At 38.9% G+C, this 18,156-nt stretch overlaps 1 protein-coding gene across 1 annotated transcript; it reads right to left on the bottom strand.

Moving 5' to 3' along the window:
* Nucleotides 1-1,639: 1,639 nt before the first annotated feature.
* LOC135475939 (stimulated by retinoic acid gene 6 protein-like) lies at nucleotides 1,640-12,594 on the bottom strand. The gene is made up of 7 exons (XM_064755906.1): nucleotides 12,522-12,594; nucleotides 12,121-12,196; nucleotides 10,089-10,137; nucleotides 9,510-9,624; nucleotides 8,073-8,189; nucleotides 7,294-7,457; nucleotides 1,640-2,417 (listed from the first exon to the last, which is right to left on the bottom strand). Exons 1-7 carry the CDS (start codon nucleotides 12,557-12,559, stop codon nucleotides 2,248-2,250), a joined length of 729 nt encoding a protein of 242 aa, XP_064611976.1. The 5' UTR covers nucleotides 12,560-12,594; the 3' UTR covers nucleotides 1,640-2,247.
* Between the last annotated feature and the right edge of the window lie 5,562 nt (nucleotides 12,595-18,156).

Below are 18,156 nucleotides of genomic sequence, written 5' to 3'. Positions count from 1 at the left end.
GAGCAGACCCCCAGGGGATATCCAGGGCCATCGGCAGGTTGCTGTCCGACATTCCCAGGTAAAACGAGAGAGGAAGCCAGGATGAGCTACTCTTGAGTTCATAGAGACCAACTTTGTGAGAGACCACTCAGTCATTATTCTGCGCTAGCACGAGTCACGTCACCCAACGGCCCACCTCACAAAGAATGGATAACCTAACATTAAATTACTTGGTGATAATTTTAGTAAGCTGTATGGGATTTTAAAACATTAAAAGCCAAACTTCTAAGATGGTTTACATAAAACCTCACCCTGTTTGTTCTTCGAATGCTTCCAAATGTAATATCTGTGAGTTCAAAATAACTCCTTCTCAAGTTGTTCAGACATTTAGAATTCTTGCTCGACCTGCAAAGTGTTGATTGTGCATCCCTCTTTGTGGCCACTGACGGATTACTCACTGCACGTGTCACTCTCTGTACAGTAGTCTTCTATGTTGAAGTACGACGTTAAACCCCAAGCACTCACTCACTCACTCTTCTATGTTGTACTTCTTTAATTATATTCTATACTGTAGTCCAAGATAAACGAAAATTATGTTGGCGAACTAAGCATACCCGATGCTTCGTCCATATGCGCTGTTTCAATGTGTCTGAGTGACAAATCTCATCACCGCATTCTTTATTGATAATTCAGCTTAAGCCATGGTGCGAGAGGGTATGTAAGTTGTTACTACTTAGCATTTATTTAGACAGTTACAAAAAACTCTTACCGAAGTAAATTGATATTTTTCAGGTGGACGGTCATGTTTTGGATTTAGGAAATTTTATTTGCACAAATTTACAGCGGGTTACCGGGATACATTACGGATAATCGCACCTGTTAGAAGCAAACTGGAGAGTACAGTCAAATGCATAAAAGACGTCAGTTTCAGTGGTGTTCGTGTCGAGTTATACCAAGGAATATGCGCCCTACTGAATCCTTCCGCTGAGTACAAATCATGTGCTGACGATGCGACTTGTTATCGAATTGTTGATGACTCCATCATCATGCAGTGAGAGAAAATCTAACTTTTAAAACAGGCAATTCACTTTAATCTCTTACTTGATGAATGGAAACATTGCTGCACTAATGTCCTCACATTTCGTTAGGTCCTCTGTCAGAATACCAAAATAAGGTATCAATGAATGATTGACCGATAAACTGGTGTTTTAAGTTGTGTTTAAAAATTCCCAGCCTTAAGACGGCAGTCAAGTTGATGTGTGTGATTGTGCGCCTGAGAGTCGCAGGTACGCAGCCCTTCAGCCATCATTGACAAAACTAGATATGGTAGAACAATTCACCCAAAGTACAAATTCATGGGTTAATAACAGAAAAACGAAAACACAGGGGGGCTAATGTATAGAATAATCAGTTTAATCCGTTACTTTGATATAATTTAATCAAAAAAAATATTCTATGATCATTTGAATTATTTAGAGAATTATCAAAACAAAACATTAACCCAAAATTATTAATACATGTTAAAGCTTTTAAAGTTTTTACACAATGAAAGAAGAAACAGGAACAGGGACTTCCATTCTGAAATCGCAGGATGGCCTACACATATTCCATAATCATTGGAATCATTTAGAGAATTATCAAAACAAAACATTAACCCCAAATTATCCATACATGTTAAAGCATTTACACATACAAATAGAAACAGGAGCAGAAACTTTCATTATGAAAGCTCAAAATAGCCCACACCGGTGCTGCCAAAATTATATGCGAATAATATACGTGATTTATTGAAAAGAAAGTAAGACAACTGAATATAGCTTTTACAAAACAGGTTGTCTGGGTGGATGGAAGCTTTTGTTAAGCGTTTTAGAAATAATGTGTTTCTTAAGGAAACTAAGCCTACAAAAAGGTGCACCGTTTTGTCTAAATTGGACGTATGTGTCTGAAATCAGCTCGACCACAGCCAAGGGCATTTGGCACCAATCGAAAAAATCCAACAAATAACATACCGCAAATAAGCGGAAAGCACTTGAAAATAAGAAACGACTCGTCAGAAAACTTTATCATTGTAGTGACCGCTATATAGCTGTACTATTACAGGTCATTCCTCTAGAATCAGCATCCCAGAGCTTCTGACTCTTCGCGTCTAAAATGGTAATCAGGGTCGATCAAACTCGAATCTACACACTGGTTATGCATTACGGCCTCATTGTCCCGTGCACACTGAACTGCATTACAATCCCAATGTCTCCTGCAGGCTGGGATGCATTACAGACCGACTGTCTCTGACACAATGGGCTGCATTATAGCCTCATTGTCTCCTGCAGACTGATCAGCATGGAAGGAAATATTATGTTTTCTCCCTGCTATCAAATCAGGGTTACGGACAAGAGTGTACGCCACGTGCCATCGTCGCCTCGCCCGCCTGTTTGCGTCACCTTAAAAAAGACCAACGTATTAAAGCCCAAAGGAAAGGGCAACAAACAACAGTTCAGGTAATTCCAATATATAATGAAACACATACATTTGCTTGAAACGTATGAATACCAGCAGCATTTTTATAACGGAAAGCACTCCATGGGCTTTGATGCATACATTAATCTGGCAAGAAAAAATAACTATAAAACATAGGCATGGAAAAATACTCTTCGAACATATATAAATCATTTATTTAACCATTTGGCTCTTCTTTAACGCAAGAATTTTTCATAATATGCAAATTATAATTCTCATCCAAATATCAAAATCCAAAAGTGGTCCGAAAACGAAGTGATGCCTATGTGTACATGGGGATACGGGTTAAATGGCAATATGGTTTCCATGGCAGCCGCGGTAATAAACAAATGCCAGGCACGTCATGTATGCATCTACCAAAAATCAAGATTTTACATGCTGATAGGAAGAGTTAAACCCACGCCACGAAGCCATGAGTATTTATTTAGTGGATACAGGAAAACTACATTTCGTGTTGCCACAGTAACCACAGATATGAAGACGTGTAATGTCACACGTTGTCATCCTTCTATGTATCCACACAAATTAAAATTAGACTTGCAAGGAAAACAATTGGAGTTGTAGATCGGTCACGAAGCCATGCTTCATTATAGAATGAATACTTTATTAGAGATCTGGTAAGCTTGGCAACCACCCACGACGACAACAGTACCGTGCTGGCAACTACCCACGACGGTAATAGTACAGTGCCAGCAACTACCCACGACGGTAATTTTACCGTGCTGACAACTACCCACGACGGTAATAGTACCGAGCTGACAACTACCCACGACGGAAATTTTACCGTGCTGGCAACAACAAACGACGACAACAGTGCCGTACTGGCAACTACGAACGACGACAACAGTTCCGTGCTGGTAACTACTCACGACGGCAATAAATCCGTGCTGGTAACCACCCACGACGGCAATAGTACCGTGCTGGCAACTATCCAAGACGGCAATCGTACCGTCCTGGCAACTACACACGACAGCAATAGTACCGTGGTGGCAACTATCCACGACAACAATAGTACCGACCTGGCAACTACCCACGAGTGCCATGTTGGCAACTACAAACAACGGCAATAGTACCGTCCTGGCAACTACCCACGACAGTAACATAACCGAGCTAGCAACTACCCACGACGGTAATTTTACCGTGCGGGCAATTACCCACAACGGTAATAGTACCGTGCTGGCAACTACCCACGACGGAAATAGTACCCTGCTGCCACATTGTCTTCCCTAGTTACACATATCCAGTGGAAAAGAGCCCCATATCAAGTAAAGTGTGAAATATACAGGGCGGACACAAGGCTAAGAACTTACAGACGACCCGTCGCGATCATTATAAGGCCAACTCTACAGCGTCATCATCACTAGCGATAATCTCTGAAATCTTTACCTAAAAATATTTTTACATATTTTTTACCATTCTCCTGAACAGAATTAAATGAATTTAAATATTTCAAATTTAATTTATTTAAATATTGCAGATGTACAATTGGCTACTGACAGCATTCTGGTGGAATGCATTATGTATTGTGTTTCTACATGAAAAGAGTCATTCCACCAGCAAATATAATAAACAAAAACAGACACTTCCCACGTGTTACTTTGTGTTCCAAACATAAAGTGGACGAGAATTGTTTATCTTTTGAGGATTGCTAGCGTCTTTTTCTGGCAACCAGCAAATTCTGCACAGGTCTTGATGCTCACCCAACTGCAATGGTCGGAAGGGTCAGGTTAGACCTGGCCATTATGGTGTTTGCCCATATTAACAACATCGTACTATCCATTTTCAATATAACTTATTTCTTCAAACGCGAAGTTTCTTTTTGTATTCAGTAAACATGAGATAGTACAACATAGAAAAGATTGACGTCATCATCACAATTCTTCCACCATCGTCTAAAAAGCACATATGGTACACAGTTGAAATATCTCGATACTTTAGATTCTGTACACGAGACGCTATTCATTCTTATTACCTTTGCTCGAAGAAGCCATCCTGTATTGATCAAATGGGCTTTGAAACTTTAAATTATCTGTCAAAGTTAGCAACTCGTCGCAGAAAATTCTGAGCACTGGGTGGTTGTGCGTGTAGTCCAGGAAAAGCTGTCCGAGATAGGCACAGTAACCTGATGGGGAGCACATAATGTGGCACATAAAGCAGTGCACAAACAACAGAAAATACATATGAATATTAGCCCATCGAGCCGTGCTATACTGACTTAGTATCTATATATAGTGCCACGTGTGATACTATGTCGCCCAGTAGGAAAATTTCACTGGCCTTTACCACTTGATTCCATGTTTGGTATTCCTTGAATCCACAAGTTATCCAAGTTAAAATGATATAAATACTTCCACCGGCAAACCGTCTTCTAACAACGTCAGCCGTTGAATTTTGAATCGAAAATTTAAACTGACGACCGCCATGTTTCATGCTTGAAACTTATGCAAGGTACGAGCTGGCTGTTTGTCAACGAATTCCAAAAGTATAATTATACTTGAAGGCAAAACCATGAAAAAGAAGAAATCAAAATAACTTGCCAAAGAGAAGATACGAGTATGGATTTCACAATGCTAGTGATAAACTAAACGACAAAAAATAATTTGCTCATGATGACTTATTGACAAGCATTCGGAAGAGACTTCTGCCATCACCAGGTGTAGAGGAAAACAGCTTGTGAATAAGTCATCATGTACAAAGTGTTTTTTGTGATTCTCTTCATCACTAGAACTGCCAACGAGTCTCGCTGAAATATACTTTAGAGCCTAACCGGAACAAGTTAGATTTTAAAGTTGAAACGGCTGGATTTCTGTTAAAATATGGTTTATTGATGCAGACTTTGGCACGTTTACAGTTTGGATGAGTTAGGAGATCAGTGTATGCCACATGCAAAGGCGAGTTTAAGTGGTAAATGTCTGTGAGGCTTCCCGCGTGGAATAGATATCAGCCATCCAAGGCTACACCTAAGTAAGTAATATCCCTGTCCGATGTGATAAATGTATATGGCATGTTACAGAAAGAAATTCGCCCAACAGGACAAAATTAATTCTAAAATGTAGCGTTTTTGAGCCCCCTCCCCACTCCCTGGCCGAAATTGTTCTGAGTGCTCTCACAGCTTTGTGCTTACATTCGTTCAGCAGAACAATTTGGCAAATCAAAATTTCAACATGAACTCGATTAATCTAGAATCCTGGGACCATATTCATAAAAGGTTGATAAGCCAAGTTGTCTGCTAACTTGGCTTTTAGTTGATAGCTAAGCCTAACTGAAAGCTAAGTGATATTCATAAAACTTTGCTAAGCTTATCTGGCTGCTACTTTGGCTGCTAAAGTTGATCTCGAGTGACTAACTCACAAACTGGCAACCAAACATATTGAGAATAATACATTACGCAGGAAACATGGTAAGGCGCATATTTGAGTTGGCAAAATAAACCGCTTAATGCCCAGAGAACGTGTTTTCAGAGACAGGCTAAACCCCACTGATATATCTGATGACGTAAAATTAATAAAAATGTACAGATATTTACACGTGCAGGGATTCTCTTCATCGCACTTTTAGCAAAAACGGCGATTGGACACCCAACAACGAGAAACCAGTCTCTTCGGCTATATCAACAGGTCCTCATTGTTTACAGTATTATGCCACAGGGACGTTTCATTCTGTGGTGGGTCATTCTCTTCAAGTTTCACAACCAACTGCATGTAGAACAATTTATCGCTTCTCTCGGACATTTTCAAGGAAGATAAATGATTTCGTCCGATTGCCGAATGAAATGGATATTGCAAGACTGAATCAGGAATTTGCAAGAATCTGCCAATCCCCCTGGAGTTATTGGGTGTGTGGACCAGACACATTTATACTTGATTCTCCACATGAGAATGATGTGGACTACGTAAATAGAAAGGGGTATCATTTCATTGATGGCCAGGCCATACGTCACCATTGTAGTAAATAGATAAACACTGTGGCAATGTGGTCAGATTCTGCCCATGATAGCCAAGTCCTTAGATTGAGTAACGTTTTAGATATGATGGAAGACGGTGCTCTCCGGGGGTATATCCATATAGACAGTGACAATCCATGTCGTCCGTGGCTGATGGCGCCACGCTGCACCCTAACACCCAGAACGGTCGTACAACAAGGTCCATAAAAGTTTGAAACACAGTATGCCAGCCTAGTTACTTCTTAAAATGCTAAGTTGCCAACTATCTTGTAAGGTGCTTAGCATGGCTTAAAGAATATAAAATTAACTGCTTACTACGGAGCAGGCAACTAGGGATTGAGTAGTCTGCTAAGGCCTAGCTGCTTGCTGAGTTAAGAGTCTTTTACAAATATGGGCCCTGTTTTCTAACAAGTGTTCAGTTGATCTTCTTCACTTGGCTCGTACGTGGGAAGGTATGCAAGCAGCCTGCGGATGGTCGTGTGTTTCTCCCGGTTTCTGCCCGGTTTCCTTCCACCATAATGCTGGCGGAAAGATCAAATAAGTAAATAAATCTTCACTTGGCTCGTACGTTGGAAGGTCTGCAAACAGCCTGCGGATGGTCGCGTGTTTCTCCCGGTTTCTGCCCGGTTTCCTTCCACCATAATGCTGGCGGAAAGATCAAATAAGTAAATAAATTTTCACTTGGTGGAAGCGCTCCCGGAACTCAGATCAGCTACTGATTACCTTTCCGGCATAGTCAGTTCACATAGGCCACAATCTGTTTTACCTTTTCACCAATAACAAGTAAAGCATCAACATCATGTATCACGCTGGATTTGATTTATATGAACATAAATGTCTTATTTAATGTCAATTACCTTTGTCCAAGCGCTCATAGCCCCTCTTAACGAAAGGCTGGTCTGTTCTGCCCAAAGTTAGAAGACCAACAACGGATGACAGTAACAGTCTTTTCATACAAGCAAACAAACCGATGGTAATGTTGAGGAAGAAGGTGATGTAATAAGCCGAATCGAAAGCATTCCTGGAAATGTGAAACGAAAGTAAACTAAAATAAATATTAACACGCCTTTAAAGATCCTTAACAGACACTTTTTAAAGCGAAGCCAAAATGAAACATTTTCCAGTTTGTTGCCAGTAACGAGACATTTCATTGATATATTTATTTATTTATTTATTTGGTGTTTAAAGCCGTACTCAAGAATATTTCACTTCATACGATGGAGGCCAGCATTATGTTGGGACTGGCGAAACCCAAGACCAACCGCAGCACAGTTCATTGAGTTCAAAGATATATCTGCCCTTGCACATTCTATTTTCCTACATTTTTTCAATTCTTCACTGAATATGAAAGAATTTATCTCAAAGGCCTAAATCAACAAGCATTCTGGAAATAGTGCCTCATATGGCTATGTGAAAGTGCACAAGTTTTACACTTATAAATTTGATATGTTTTACACTTATATACATATGGTGCTATTACAGATACTGTTAGACTATAGTATTTTGCACTGCAGTACACTGCAGATAGTGTTACACCTACACTATATACGGTAAATGCTTTCACTTGTGAGCCAATCCAAAATGTTGGATAAAACACTAGTTATATATAATATTTCAGTTTTAATACCGTAATTACCGGTTATCTAGCGCAAGTGGGACAGGTTGATCGGGCCCGGGGCGAGGCTGAAGGAAGAAAAAACGTGCCCAAGCTTTTTGGCTGTAGAAAATGATGAGACTCATCAAAATTGGGGATCTGAAATCAGGGAACAAAACACAGATACAGTTTCACATTGTACTTACCTTTCCAGTCCCAATTTATTTATTTTACTGGTTTTAAAAAAGGCTGTACCGAAACTGAACTTTCTGTATTTCTCCTCTGAAACGCAACTTCTGCACTTTCAGAGAATGCCAATCTGGGTATTGTGAGATTTTCTATTTTTACACACAAATTAATTTCTTTATTACTTCCAGTTTTAATATGTGCACAAGCTTTAATGAACATTGTCATATGAGGATGCAGAAACCCGCCATTACGTCAAAGAAAGGTTGAAGATGTGAAATCAATCGTAATGGGACATTCGACTGATCTGTTTGCAGTAATATTGATTATCAATATATTGAAAACAACATAAGACAAGTTGATCACATTTTGACAGTTACAGTCAATACAGATTCTCACGGTAATTTTGCCCATGAAATGATCTATTTATTTATTTATTTGAATGGTGTTTTTACGCCGTACTCAAGATTATTTCACTTACACGATGGCGGCCAGTATTATGGTGGGAGGAAACCGGGCAGAGCACGGGGGAAACCCACGACTATCCGCAGGCTGCTGGAAAACCTTCCCACGTACGGCTGGAGAGGAAGCCAGCATCAGCTGGACTTAAACTCACAGCTACCGCATTGGTGAGAGGCTCCTGGGTCATTACGCTGCGCTAGGGAGCCAATCAACTGAGCCACGGGGGCCCCGTCCATGAAATGAATAAACTTGTTTAATTTCATGCCTTAACTCCATTTTCTTTACTTGTGTCTTTCCATTAAATAATACACGTTTGAAGATAAGGAATTTACTATCCTGAAACGATTAAATAGAAGCATCATGAATTTGATTATTGAAACGAAAGTAAACGTTGTTGTGGCTCTATTGACCAACAGTGAAACCCTGTTGGGGTTACCTTCGTCTAAACAAATCTTCTGGAGAGTTATGAAAGACAGGAATAGAACAGAATAAAAATGGTATCATAAAAGCAACGAAAAAAATTTATTTAGTTTGATTGGTTTTTACGCTGTACTCAAAAATATTTCACTTATGCGACAGCTGCCAGTATTATACTGGGAGGAAACATGGCAGAGACCGAGGGAAACCCACGACTTTCCCACTTACAACCGTAGAGGAAGACAGCTTGAGTTGGACTTGAACTCACCCCATTAGTGAGAGACTCAATGCACTGTGCTGGCGTGCTAACCCTCTAGTCCACAGTGGCCCCATCAACATAATTTAATGCACTCTTAAAGTTATCATCATATACATTTAATTTAAACTAAACCTTGCTTGAAATGTAAAACTTACACAATCCATTCAACAAGATTTCCCACGCTATTCCAACCTGATAAAATGACAAGATACACGCCAAATATTACACAGAAGAGAATTGCCCAGACGGTACAGAAGAAGATTAAAAGACCTGCAAAACAAACAAAAAAATGAAACCTATTTAATACAAGACGTAAATGCATGGAACGATTGGTTCAGTCGTGTTCGTTGTCTGAGTTGTAGTGTCAATTCGTCGAATGCGACCAATGGAATAAATATAGGAGAGATTCTGTTCATACATGGATCTTTTACTTTGTTCTCGAGCTTGCCGAACGCAATTAAGATAGGAACTATGAACATTCTATTTCAAATTGGTGAGCTCGGCAAGAAACAGTAATGTGTCTGCGATACACCTCATAATGCTACGCATGGAAGAGCTCAAGTGTCGATGAAAGAGCCCATGAACTGACATGTGTATTCTTGAAAGGTGTACTGGAATGGCCATCTGTGATTTCAAACTTGATGAGGTGAGATAAGGGTGGTGTATGTTTGCTTGGGTTTGCTTGCTGTTAAAGAGTTGTTGGGTTTTCTGTCAAGAGTATAGAACATACACACCCCAGAATAGGTAAGCAATCTGATATCCAGGCCATCGCATGCCGGTAGCCTACAATTAGATGAAATGGCAATAAGAAATAAATGAAATGAAATAACAATTCAATGAAATGACAGTAACAATTCAGTGAAATTACAATAACAATTCAATGAAACGACAATAACTCCCATAAGTGCTTTGGAAAAAATAAATTGAATTAAACTAGAACTGCAAATCAGTTTCGGCCGGGGTCCAAGTCGTTTGATGTCATAGTTCTCACTGTACACCATCAAATAGGTGACAGCACAGCTATATCTAAGCGCACAACCGCTTTGGGAAATCATATATCTGTCCTGATGCCATCTACCTCAATGTTCAAGCAATGGGATTGAATAAAAAAAAACCGTGGTGTCATTTAAACGTTTCTAGTGTGAAAACTACTGATCGTAGTTTAAATCTCTAGGCATTCTCCCGAAAGAACATGTGTTGGACTAAACTCTGGAGCAAGCGTCAGATATCTAGCTACCTAAGTGCTAGAGTTACAGTCCCTTTATTTATTTATTTTTTGGTGTTTTACACCGTACTCAAGAATATCTGACTTATACGACGGCGGTCAGCATTATGGTGGAAGGAAACCGGGCAGAGCCCGGGGGTAAACCCACGGCCATCCACAGGTTGCTGGAAGACCTGCCCACTTACGGTCGGAGTACAGTCCCTTGAAATTGCGTAACTAAAATTAGGTGTTTGAATATATCTAAAAAGTTCAGACAAAAGCAGATTCGGAATCTTCGTCCACAAATTCACCAGAATACGTTAAAATAGCTTTTAAAACAGCTTTTTAAAGGCAGCGAAGTAGCGCGGTTATGTTAACTACCAGAAAAATGTGATATCATTTGTACGTTAATATTCATTTTATGATACAGAGAGTATACATGTTGAATCAGTTCAATAAACCCCTCCGTCTAGTTGGTGAAATATTCTTCAGTGTGGCATAAAACACCAATCAAATAGATAAATAAAATATGGTAGTTCAATTAAATTAAATGTTGAGGTCGTTTTTCAGCTTCACCTCAACATTTAATTTAATTTAAATATAGTTGAATGTACTGTGAATAAAAATAAAGAACATGCTGTACAAAGCCTACAAAATGGCTTCCAGATAGATTTGATTGATGGATAAGAGTAAACTGTAATTCACAGTACAAATTGTCAGGTAGGCTACCTGAGGAGGTATGGTGATGCTTTTCTCAGGTCCTGTTTGGTTTTATTTACCCACAAAATTGACCGACAGCATACATTAAGCGAAAAATGCTCGTGTATAACATAAGAAACAACTGAATAAGTGACAAAGAACTTAACCACAGGTACTTTATAAATTGTATTTCCGTTTTTATATCGTTCTACCTGATACTATAGCCGTTGCCACCGTAGGGTCGATGCTGCTTTTACCTCAGTACAAACGAAAAAAAAAAAGAATGAAAAGAGCAATGTTTTTTAATAATACGTATTGAGTAAAGCATCTGGCAAGTGTCAGGAGAATACTTTCCATTCGAAAAAACATCAATTTACAATTACTTTCAACTGGGTAATGTGAAAGCGTGAAAGGTCCGTTGGATCTAGCATAAAGCATGAGCCGATTGCTGATTTGCGCGTAATTGCAAGAAAACCTCATGGCTGAACTTCGTCCAGTATTCATTCGTCTCCGGGCTCTTGCTCCAACTACGGCTAGGAGTCACAGAGAAAGAAAACGCTGTTGAAAGGATTAATGGTGATTATGTGTCATAAAATAGTGAAAATCAAAAGCGTTTAGCGCAGACAAATTTTAGAATCTGGAACGGTTAACACTTTTCCCCATCATGCTTTCAACGTGGAAGCCATGACATAAAAACCGGAAGTTCGGCGACCATATTTACCGTGTCTCACGAATATGACGGGTAAATGAATTAAACTCACACAATACCTATAGGCCTCTCTTTGTTCGACTCGTCCTTCGGCCTCGCCTTATTACGTTCGGTATTAAGTTTTATTTTAATGCATGACACCATTCGAACTTACCATCAATGTCGTTGGAGAGAGGTTTATGGGTGGTAGAAAAGATTTATCTCCCCTGAATAGTTGCAAAATGTTGCGCCTGGAATCAAAGATTCCACAATTTTTGATGAACTGACAGTCATTAACACATAAAATACATTAATTCTTAGACGGAGTCCGAGGGAAATCCAGAAGCATCCGCAGGTTGCTGCAAGACTTTCTCAAGCTCGACCGGAAGGAAGCCAGCATGATCAGAGCGAATTTATAGCGACCCCATCTGTGAGAAGCTCCTTAGACATTATGCTGGGCTAGCATGTTAACCACACCACCATATTTTTACTGTTACAAATCTAGCATAACTGTAAAGAAGGATGAGGTGCATATGGAAACTAAAGAAAGATAATGCACAGTTCTAATTTGCCTACCTGTAATTTTTTAAGATAAGGAATGAAGTTCCGATCATGATGAGTAGCACCAAGACGCTTGCGATCCACGTGCAGACTGGAACAAAAGATTTTTTAAAAAGGAATGGTGAGGATTTTGGATTGTAACAAAAATACAAACCAATATTCATCCTACGCCATAATTTAAGTAACTGTACCCGCAGCCCGAGCCGCTGATTGTACCCAACAACCAGCCATGCTATGGAACACAGCGTCAATCATTGTGTTCATATACAAAAATACGTAGGGAAATATTTACCGGTCATAATGGTCAGCGCGTCTAACCCAGTGGGTCTTAAACTCACACCTTCAGGGACAACCCGTCTGGCCAACTCTGCAGCTTTCGTCGAAAGTGTGACAGTAAGGTCGAATATGTCTATCACAATCTTTTAAAAAAAGGAAAAATAAAATGAACAGGGAGTAAGCAATAAAACATTCCAGCACAACTATGCACAGGCGCAAGTTGAACACAATGCCCTCCAGTTGAGCATAATGCCCATGAGAATTAGGCTGGGTTGGTTGCGGTTTTTGTAGGAAGGAGCGTTGCAAATGATCAAGTCGTTTATACAAGTCGTACACAGAATAAATGATTATGGCTTAACGCCACATGGGAAATATCGCAGCCATATCGTGGAGAAATGACCCCATTGCACAAGTGGAAAATCTACAAACTAGCACAGATCTTCTTTTGTCAAGAGTGTATCTTCCGCCTACCTAACCTTCAAAACTTTCCATTGATAAGTGTCGGAGGATTTGATCATACAAAAATTTTCTAAATCATACCAACGAGTTAGATATATACTGCAATGTAGAACAATCCTAGACCGTAAACGCTTCGCATGATTGAAGAAACTAATATACATGTAATTAAAACGACCCATTAACAGACAAACATTCTTAGAACTTGCATATATTCGTGTTTGTTATACTTGTAGACTTATATGGGTTATGACTAAAACACACCTGGTAAGACAGCGATATGCCCACAAACAGCACACACAGTATACGAGAGGGATACGAGAAACCGTGAATAGACTTGTACTTGAAGGTATCCACAAAGCCTTCATCGAACACATTTACTCTGGAAAGGTAAAACAAATTATATACACGCTGGTTTTTTCTCTAATACAGCAAAGCAATTGTTATTTGAGTCAAAAGAACGTCAGGTTTTATCGCTACTATCTCTTGACTGTGTGGAGGTCGGGCGAAAGTCGGATGGAAATAATAACACGAGCATCGCGTGACGTATGTACATGACATACGTCACGCGCTGCCGGTAAACGTGTGGCTGTTAGGAGTTCGATTCACGCGTCTACCTACAAATATAACGGCCGTCGTTCAAAGAAAAGTGGGACGTAGAACGACAACAAATAAAAAGGGTCAGAAGCCGTTAGAGTGATGTTCGAAAAAATGTTGTTCCATGTAATCGTCTTCTAAAGAATCCTATAAAGAATTTGTTTGTCAGTATACACCTATATTTACTTTATTTATTTATTTATTTGATTGGACCATTTTACGCCCTACTCAAGAATATTTCACTTATACGACAGCGGCCAGCATTATGATGGAAGGAAACCGGACAGATCCAGGGGAATTATGTGTAGAGGACAATCTGCTTTAACCGTGTGTTGAACAGCTGTTTAGGTTTCAATACTTAGTTTTGGTGCATGAATTGATTAAAATAACTCTGTCTTGTTGATCGAAAAAAATGCCCCAATATTAAAGAGTTCATTTACATCGTCATGCTCGTGGAAATACAATGGAACTGAAGTGTTTGTTTCTATGGTGTGACGAACGTAAAGAATTTACGGCATTTTGCTCTACATGGAAACCTTTTCCCCCATGCTCCTTTGCAGGCAAAGCGTCATTTCATTTGATGAGTTTGACGAAATAAATAGCAACTACAACTGCAAAGCAGTTCGGCCCGAGTCCACGTCGTTCGTTGTCGTAGTTATAATTTTACGCTACCAAATACGAAACAGCATAACTATATCTAATTGCAAAACCGCTATTGGAAATCATGATATGCTGCAAGTCAAATAAACCAAGCCCAGTTACTATCACATTCAATGATAAAGCAACAGGATTAACATCTACTTCCTAAAAAACGGTGCTGTCATTCAAACGCTTATAACGAGAAAACTATCAGTCATAACTCAAATCTGTTGGCATGTTACTGAAAGAGCATGTCTTGGGCTACAATTTCGTGCCAGTTTCACATTTCTAGCCTCCATGGTTTTCGAGTTACGTTACATTGAAATTACGCCACTAAGTGTTTGTTATTTTGACTATATCTCAAAAAGCTCCTGAGATGGACAAAAAATAAAAGCAGATTCGGGATCAGTGGCCCACAATATACCAGAATGTGTAAAAAAAAAAAAAAAATTAAATTTCAAATCTAGTTGTGACGATACAAATTCGGCCACTGGCAAGCTTCTTGCTTCTATTTGTATAGCAAATTTCAGACAATTCCGTTCAATGGTTCTTGAGAAGAAAATGTTTCATCAATTTGCTACATAATCCAATATTGCCGCCAAACCAAGTGATATAGAAAAAAGGAATAGCAAGATTTAAAACTTCAGGTATTAGGCAAATTTTACTGCAAAGTTTCAAGTAAATCAGTCAAACGGTCTAGGCTGTAGCGTGATTACAAAATCCGAACAAAAGCAACATGTGTCCCCCAGGACTACCTGCGTCGACCCATAATAATTCACATGAATTTTAACACCATATTTCTCACATAATTAACGTCGTAAATGTGGGGGGAAAACACATATTTAACTTTTTTATTCATATGAACGTTTCGTCCTTTTCAAGGCTGGACTGATGGGTAGTGTTCCAGAACAGTGAGATTCCGAACTAGCGTAGTTAGAAAAAAATGTTCTCATACCTGATTTTTTGTCTATCAGCGAGGAATAAATTTCAACCATAAGGTATACATCAACATGATTCAAATCATTTAATATGTGATTATACATTATTTACATATCAGAGAGGAATACAATTTAAACCAAGCATCAAATGAATTAAAACCATTTAAAAATAAAGACAAAAGAAAGTTAACTTGAAACACTCTTTATGCAGAGTAAATAATTTGCCCTGTGATAGCACAACTGGCGTAGAAGATCGTGGATAACTGTTGATTATCAAGAAATTTTAAATCTCCATTTACAAAGTTTGAAAGAAAAGGTATTTCACCCGTCCCAACACCAGCATTGTAAACAAATGTCACAAGAAAAGGAATACTTACATTCGCTTAGGCAGTTTCCCATTCAGCAGGCATCTAGCATAGACAAGATGATGGGGCAAGGCCAGTCGCCGTTTTTCCTGCAAAGGATGAAAATATGATTCTGTTCACAGCAGCAAACAAACCATTGCTATGTGAGTGTCATTTCTTTACTTTTGCAATATTATTATCACTGCCTTAAAGTTCAGCATGGAAGGGACAGTGCAACGACTGATTGACCCGTATCAGTATGATGGCCAGGGCGGTGCGGCTTACTTACCTTCGGTAAGTCGTCTCAGTGAAGCAGCACTAGACAAAAGAGCTGTGGAAATCCGTCCTGCAACAAGGAGGCACATTACATGCACCTTAAGGACTCCTTCGTCGTCATATGAATGAAAAATTGTTAAGTACGACGTTAAACCCCAAGCACTCACTCACTCACTCACTCAAGTATATCCCATTTTTCGGGGAGGGGGTGGGGGGTGTAAATAAGGTGCATCGTTATAATGATGTTTCAAACGACAAAAAGCCGGCCGATTGCACAGAATCTGTTACAACACGATTTCATCTCAAGTAAGAAAATTTTATGAAATGAAAATATTTTAATTTCTTGCAGCAAAAGCATGGCTCATTACAAAGGTATGGTGTGCGGCGAACATAGAAAAAAATCACGCCCAGTCAAAAATAAACTGAATTAATTAAGATTACAAATTACTGCTAACAGTTAACTAGAGAAAAAGGCTAATGGATTTATTGCTCTACTTCTAACTTCTAACAGTAAGAAAGAAATTCGTGTAAAAACCTTTAAAAAAAAAGACAACGGCTTCCTGTAAATGAACAAGAGCACCGCGAAAAGACTAGACAGCGAATCGCTACATTCTAAAACGTTTTAGCCTATCGGTATGCTTAAATAAAAATGCGGACTACTTGAAGAGGCTCTATAAGTAACGTAAAATTAGTCATCAATTAGTCTTGGTCTTCATTCACAATTTTTTGTCTTAGCTGGGATATAGTACTTCAAGCACAATTAGGAGCTGATATATACATGCATGTAGGTTACTTTACAAGATGTTAAGCTTTTCGCTACGTGCGCTACCACGGGCAATCTCGGTGGTATGTGACATTCACCGTTATGATCCCAAAAATAGCGCAAAAACCAATTCGATAACCTTTCGCGACATAAAATAAAAAAGATAATTTTAAATATAATTTAAACATAATTATAAATTTTATTCAGTCCATAATCGTTACATATAAATTCAAACAAAACAATAAAGAAAACATCACGAAAGGAAGTTAATATTTGACCGTTAAACACGGTCTATTTCGTTAAACGCACTCACACTGAGTACTTGGGTGAAACTACTTCCGGCAGTTTGTTCACATTTTTTCATGCCTCTTTGATGGGCGTCTGGCGATTCTCACCAATACACCCATAAAACGTGATCATAAACTTTGACTGATAGTATCAAAGATCCATGGCGACTGGCAACATCATTGTGTGTTGGGAGTGGCTCGGTGGTAAGCTGTACAACTTCTGAATTTGTTTTTCAGCTTCAAAAAATAAATAAATTATAATCATTACGTAAAAATAATAGAAAGCAGGTGAAAAATTTTACGCACATTTTGTAAACAGTGGGTGATCACAACAGAAAGCAGAGACGAAAGAACAAGGGTGCGTCCGGTTTTTCTGGAAGTTTTTAGCTTTAAGAATAAATACATATATTTGTTTTGGACACAGTTTGTAAAGAATGGGCGATAACTCTCACAACAGAAAGTCGAGTCGAAAGAACAAAGGACTACGCGCTTTGCTAGGGCTATGGTAGCTTAGACTTTCTTGTGCACACAAAGGGTGATTTATTCCTATTTTTCTCCAGTCAATAGATAGACTTTCAGAAATGAGACAAATAATAAAGTTAAAGCTGAATTTGTATTTTCCTAGCCACTTCCGGAAGTGATAAAGGATTTTGGACTAGCTTTCTAAATAGAAGATAAAATCATTAGTCTACAGCCAGATACATATGCTTTTTTCAACAATTTCATACATAAATATAAACACATGTATTGAGAAATAAATACGCTGATAAAGTAGTCTAGTAAGTCGATTTAGGCCCCGTTAACTATTTATGAAGCACGTTTCTGGTTGCAGCGAGCTCACTGATTTTTCCTGCCACTCCATTAAACGATTTCTGTAAAAGAAAGTGTTAAATCTTTTCGGCACTTTATCTAAACTACCTGTTACAAACAGAAGTGCATAAGTTTGCTATTTATGCAATATGTGAATGTTTACCTTGACAACAAATACCCTTGTTTCCCAGCAAATCCACAGCATGTAAACAGAATGACCCACGATGACGAGAAAAAAAGCTGCCGAGGGCCATTGCAATATCA

Source organism: Liolophura sinensis, chromosome 9 (assembly GCF_032854445.1).
Source record: "Liolophura sinensis isolate JHLJ2023 chromosome 9, CUHK_Ljap_v2, whole genome shotgun sequence".
Classification (NCBI taxonomy): domain Eukaryota; kingdom Metazoa; phylum Mollusca; class Polyplacophora; order Chitonida; family Chitonidae; genus Liolophura; species Liolophura sinensis.
The sequence above is the reverse complement of the archived record's forward strand: the minus strand, read 5'-3'. Positions and strand labels throughout refer to the sequence as shown.

Excerpts from the sequence above, each read along its gene's own strand:
- LOC135475939 (XM_064755906.1), bottom strand. The coding sequence starts at position 12,559 with ATGATCGGAACTTCATTCCTTATCTTAAAAAATTACAG. Across the intron at positions 7,458-8,072 it reads CCACTTGCGCTAGATAACCG|GAATGCTTTCGATTCGGCTT; the intron begins GTAATTACGGTA and ends TCACATTTCCAG. Across the intron at positions 2,418-7,293 it reads CTATGAGCGCTTGGACAAAG|GTGACGCAAACAGGCGGGCG; the intron begins GTAATTGACATT and ends GTCTTTTTTAAG.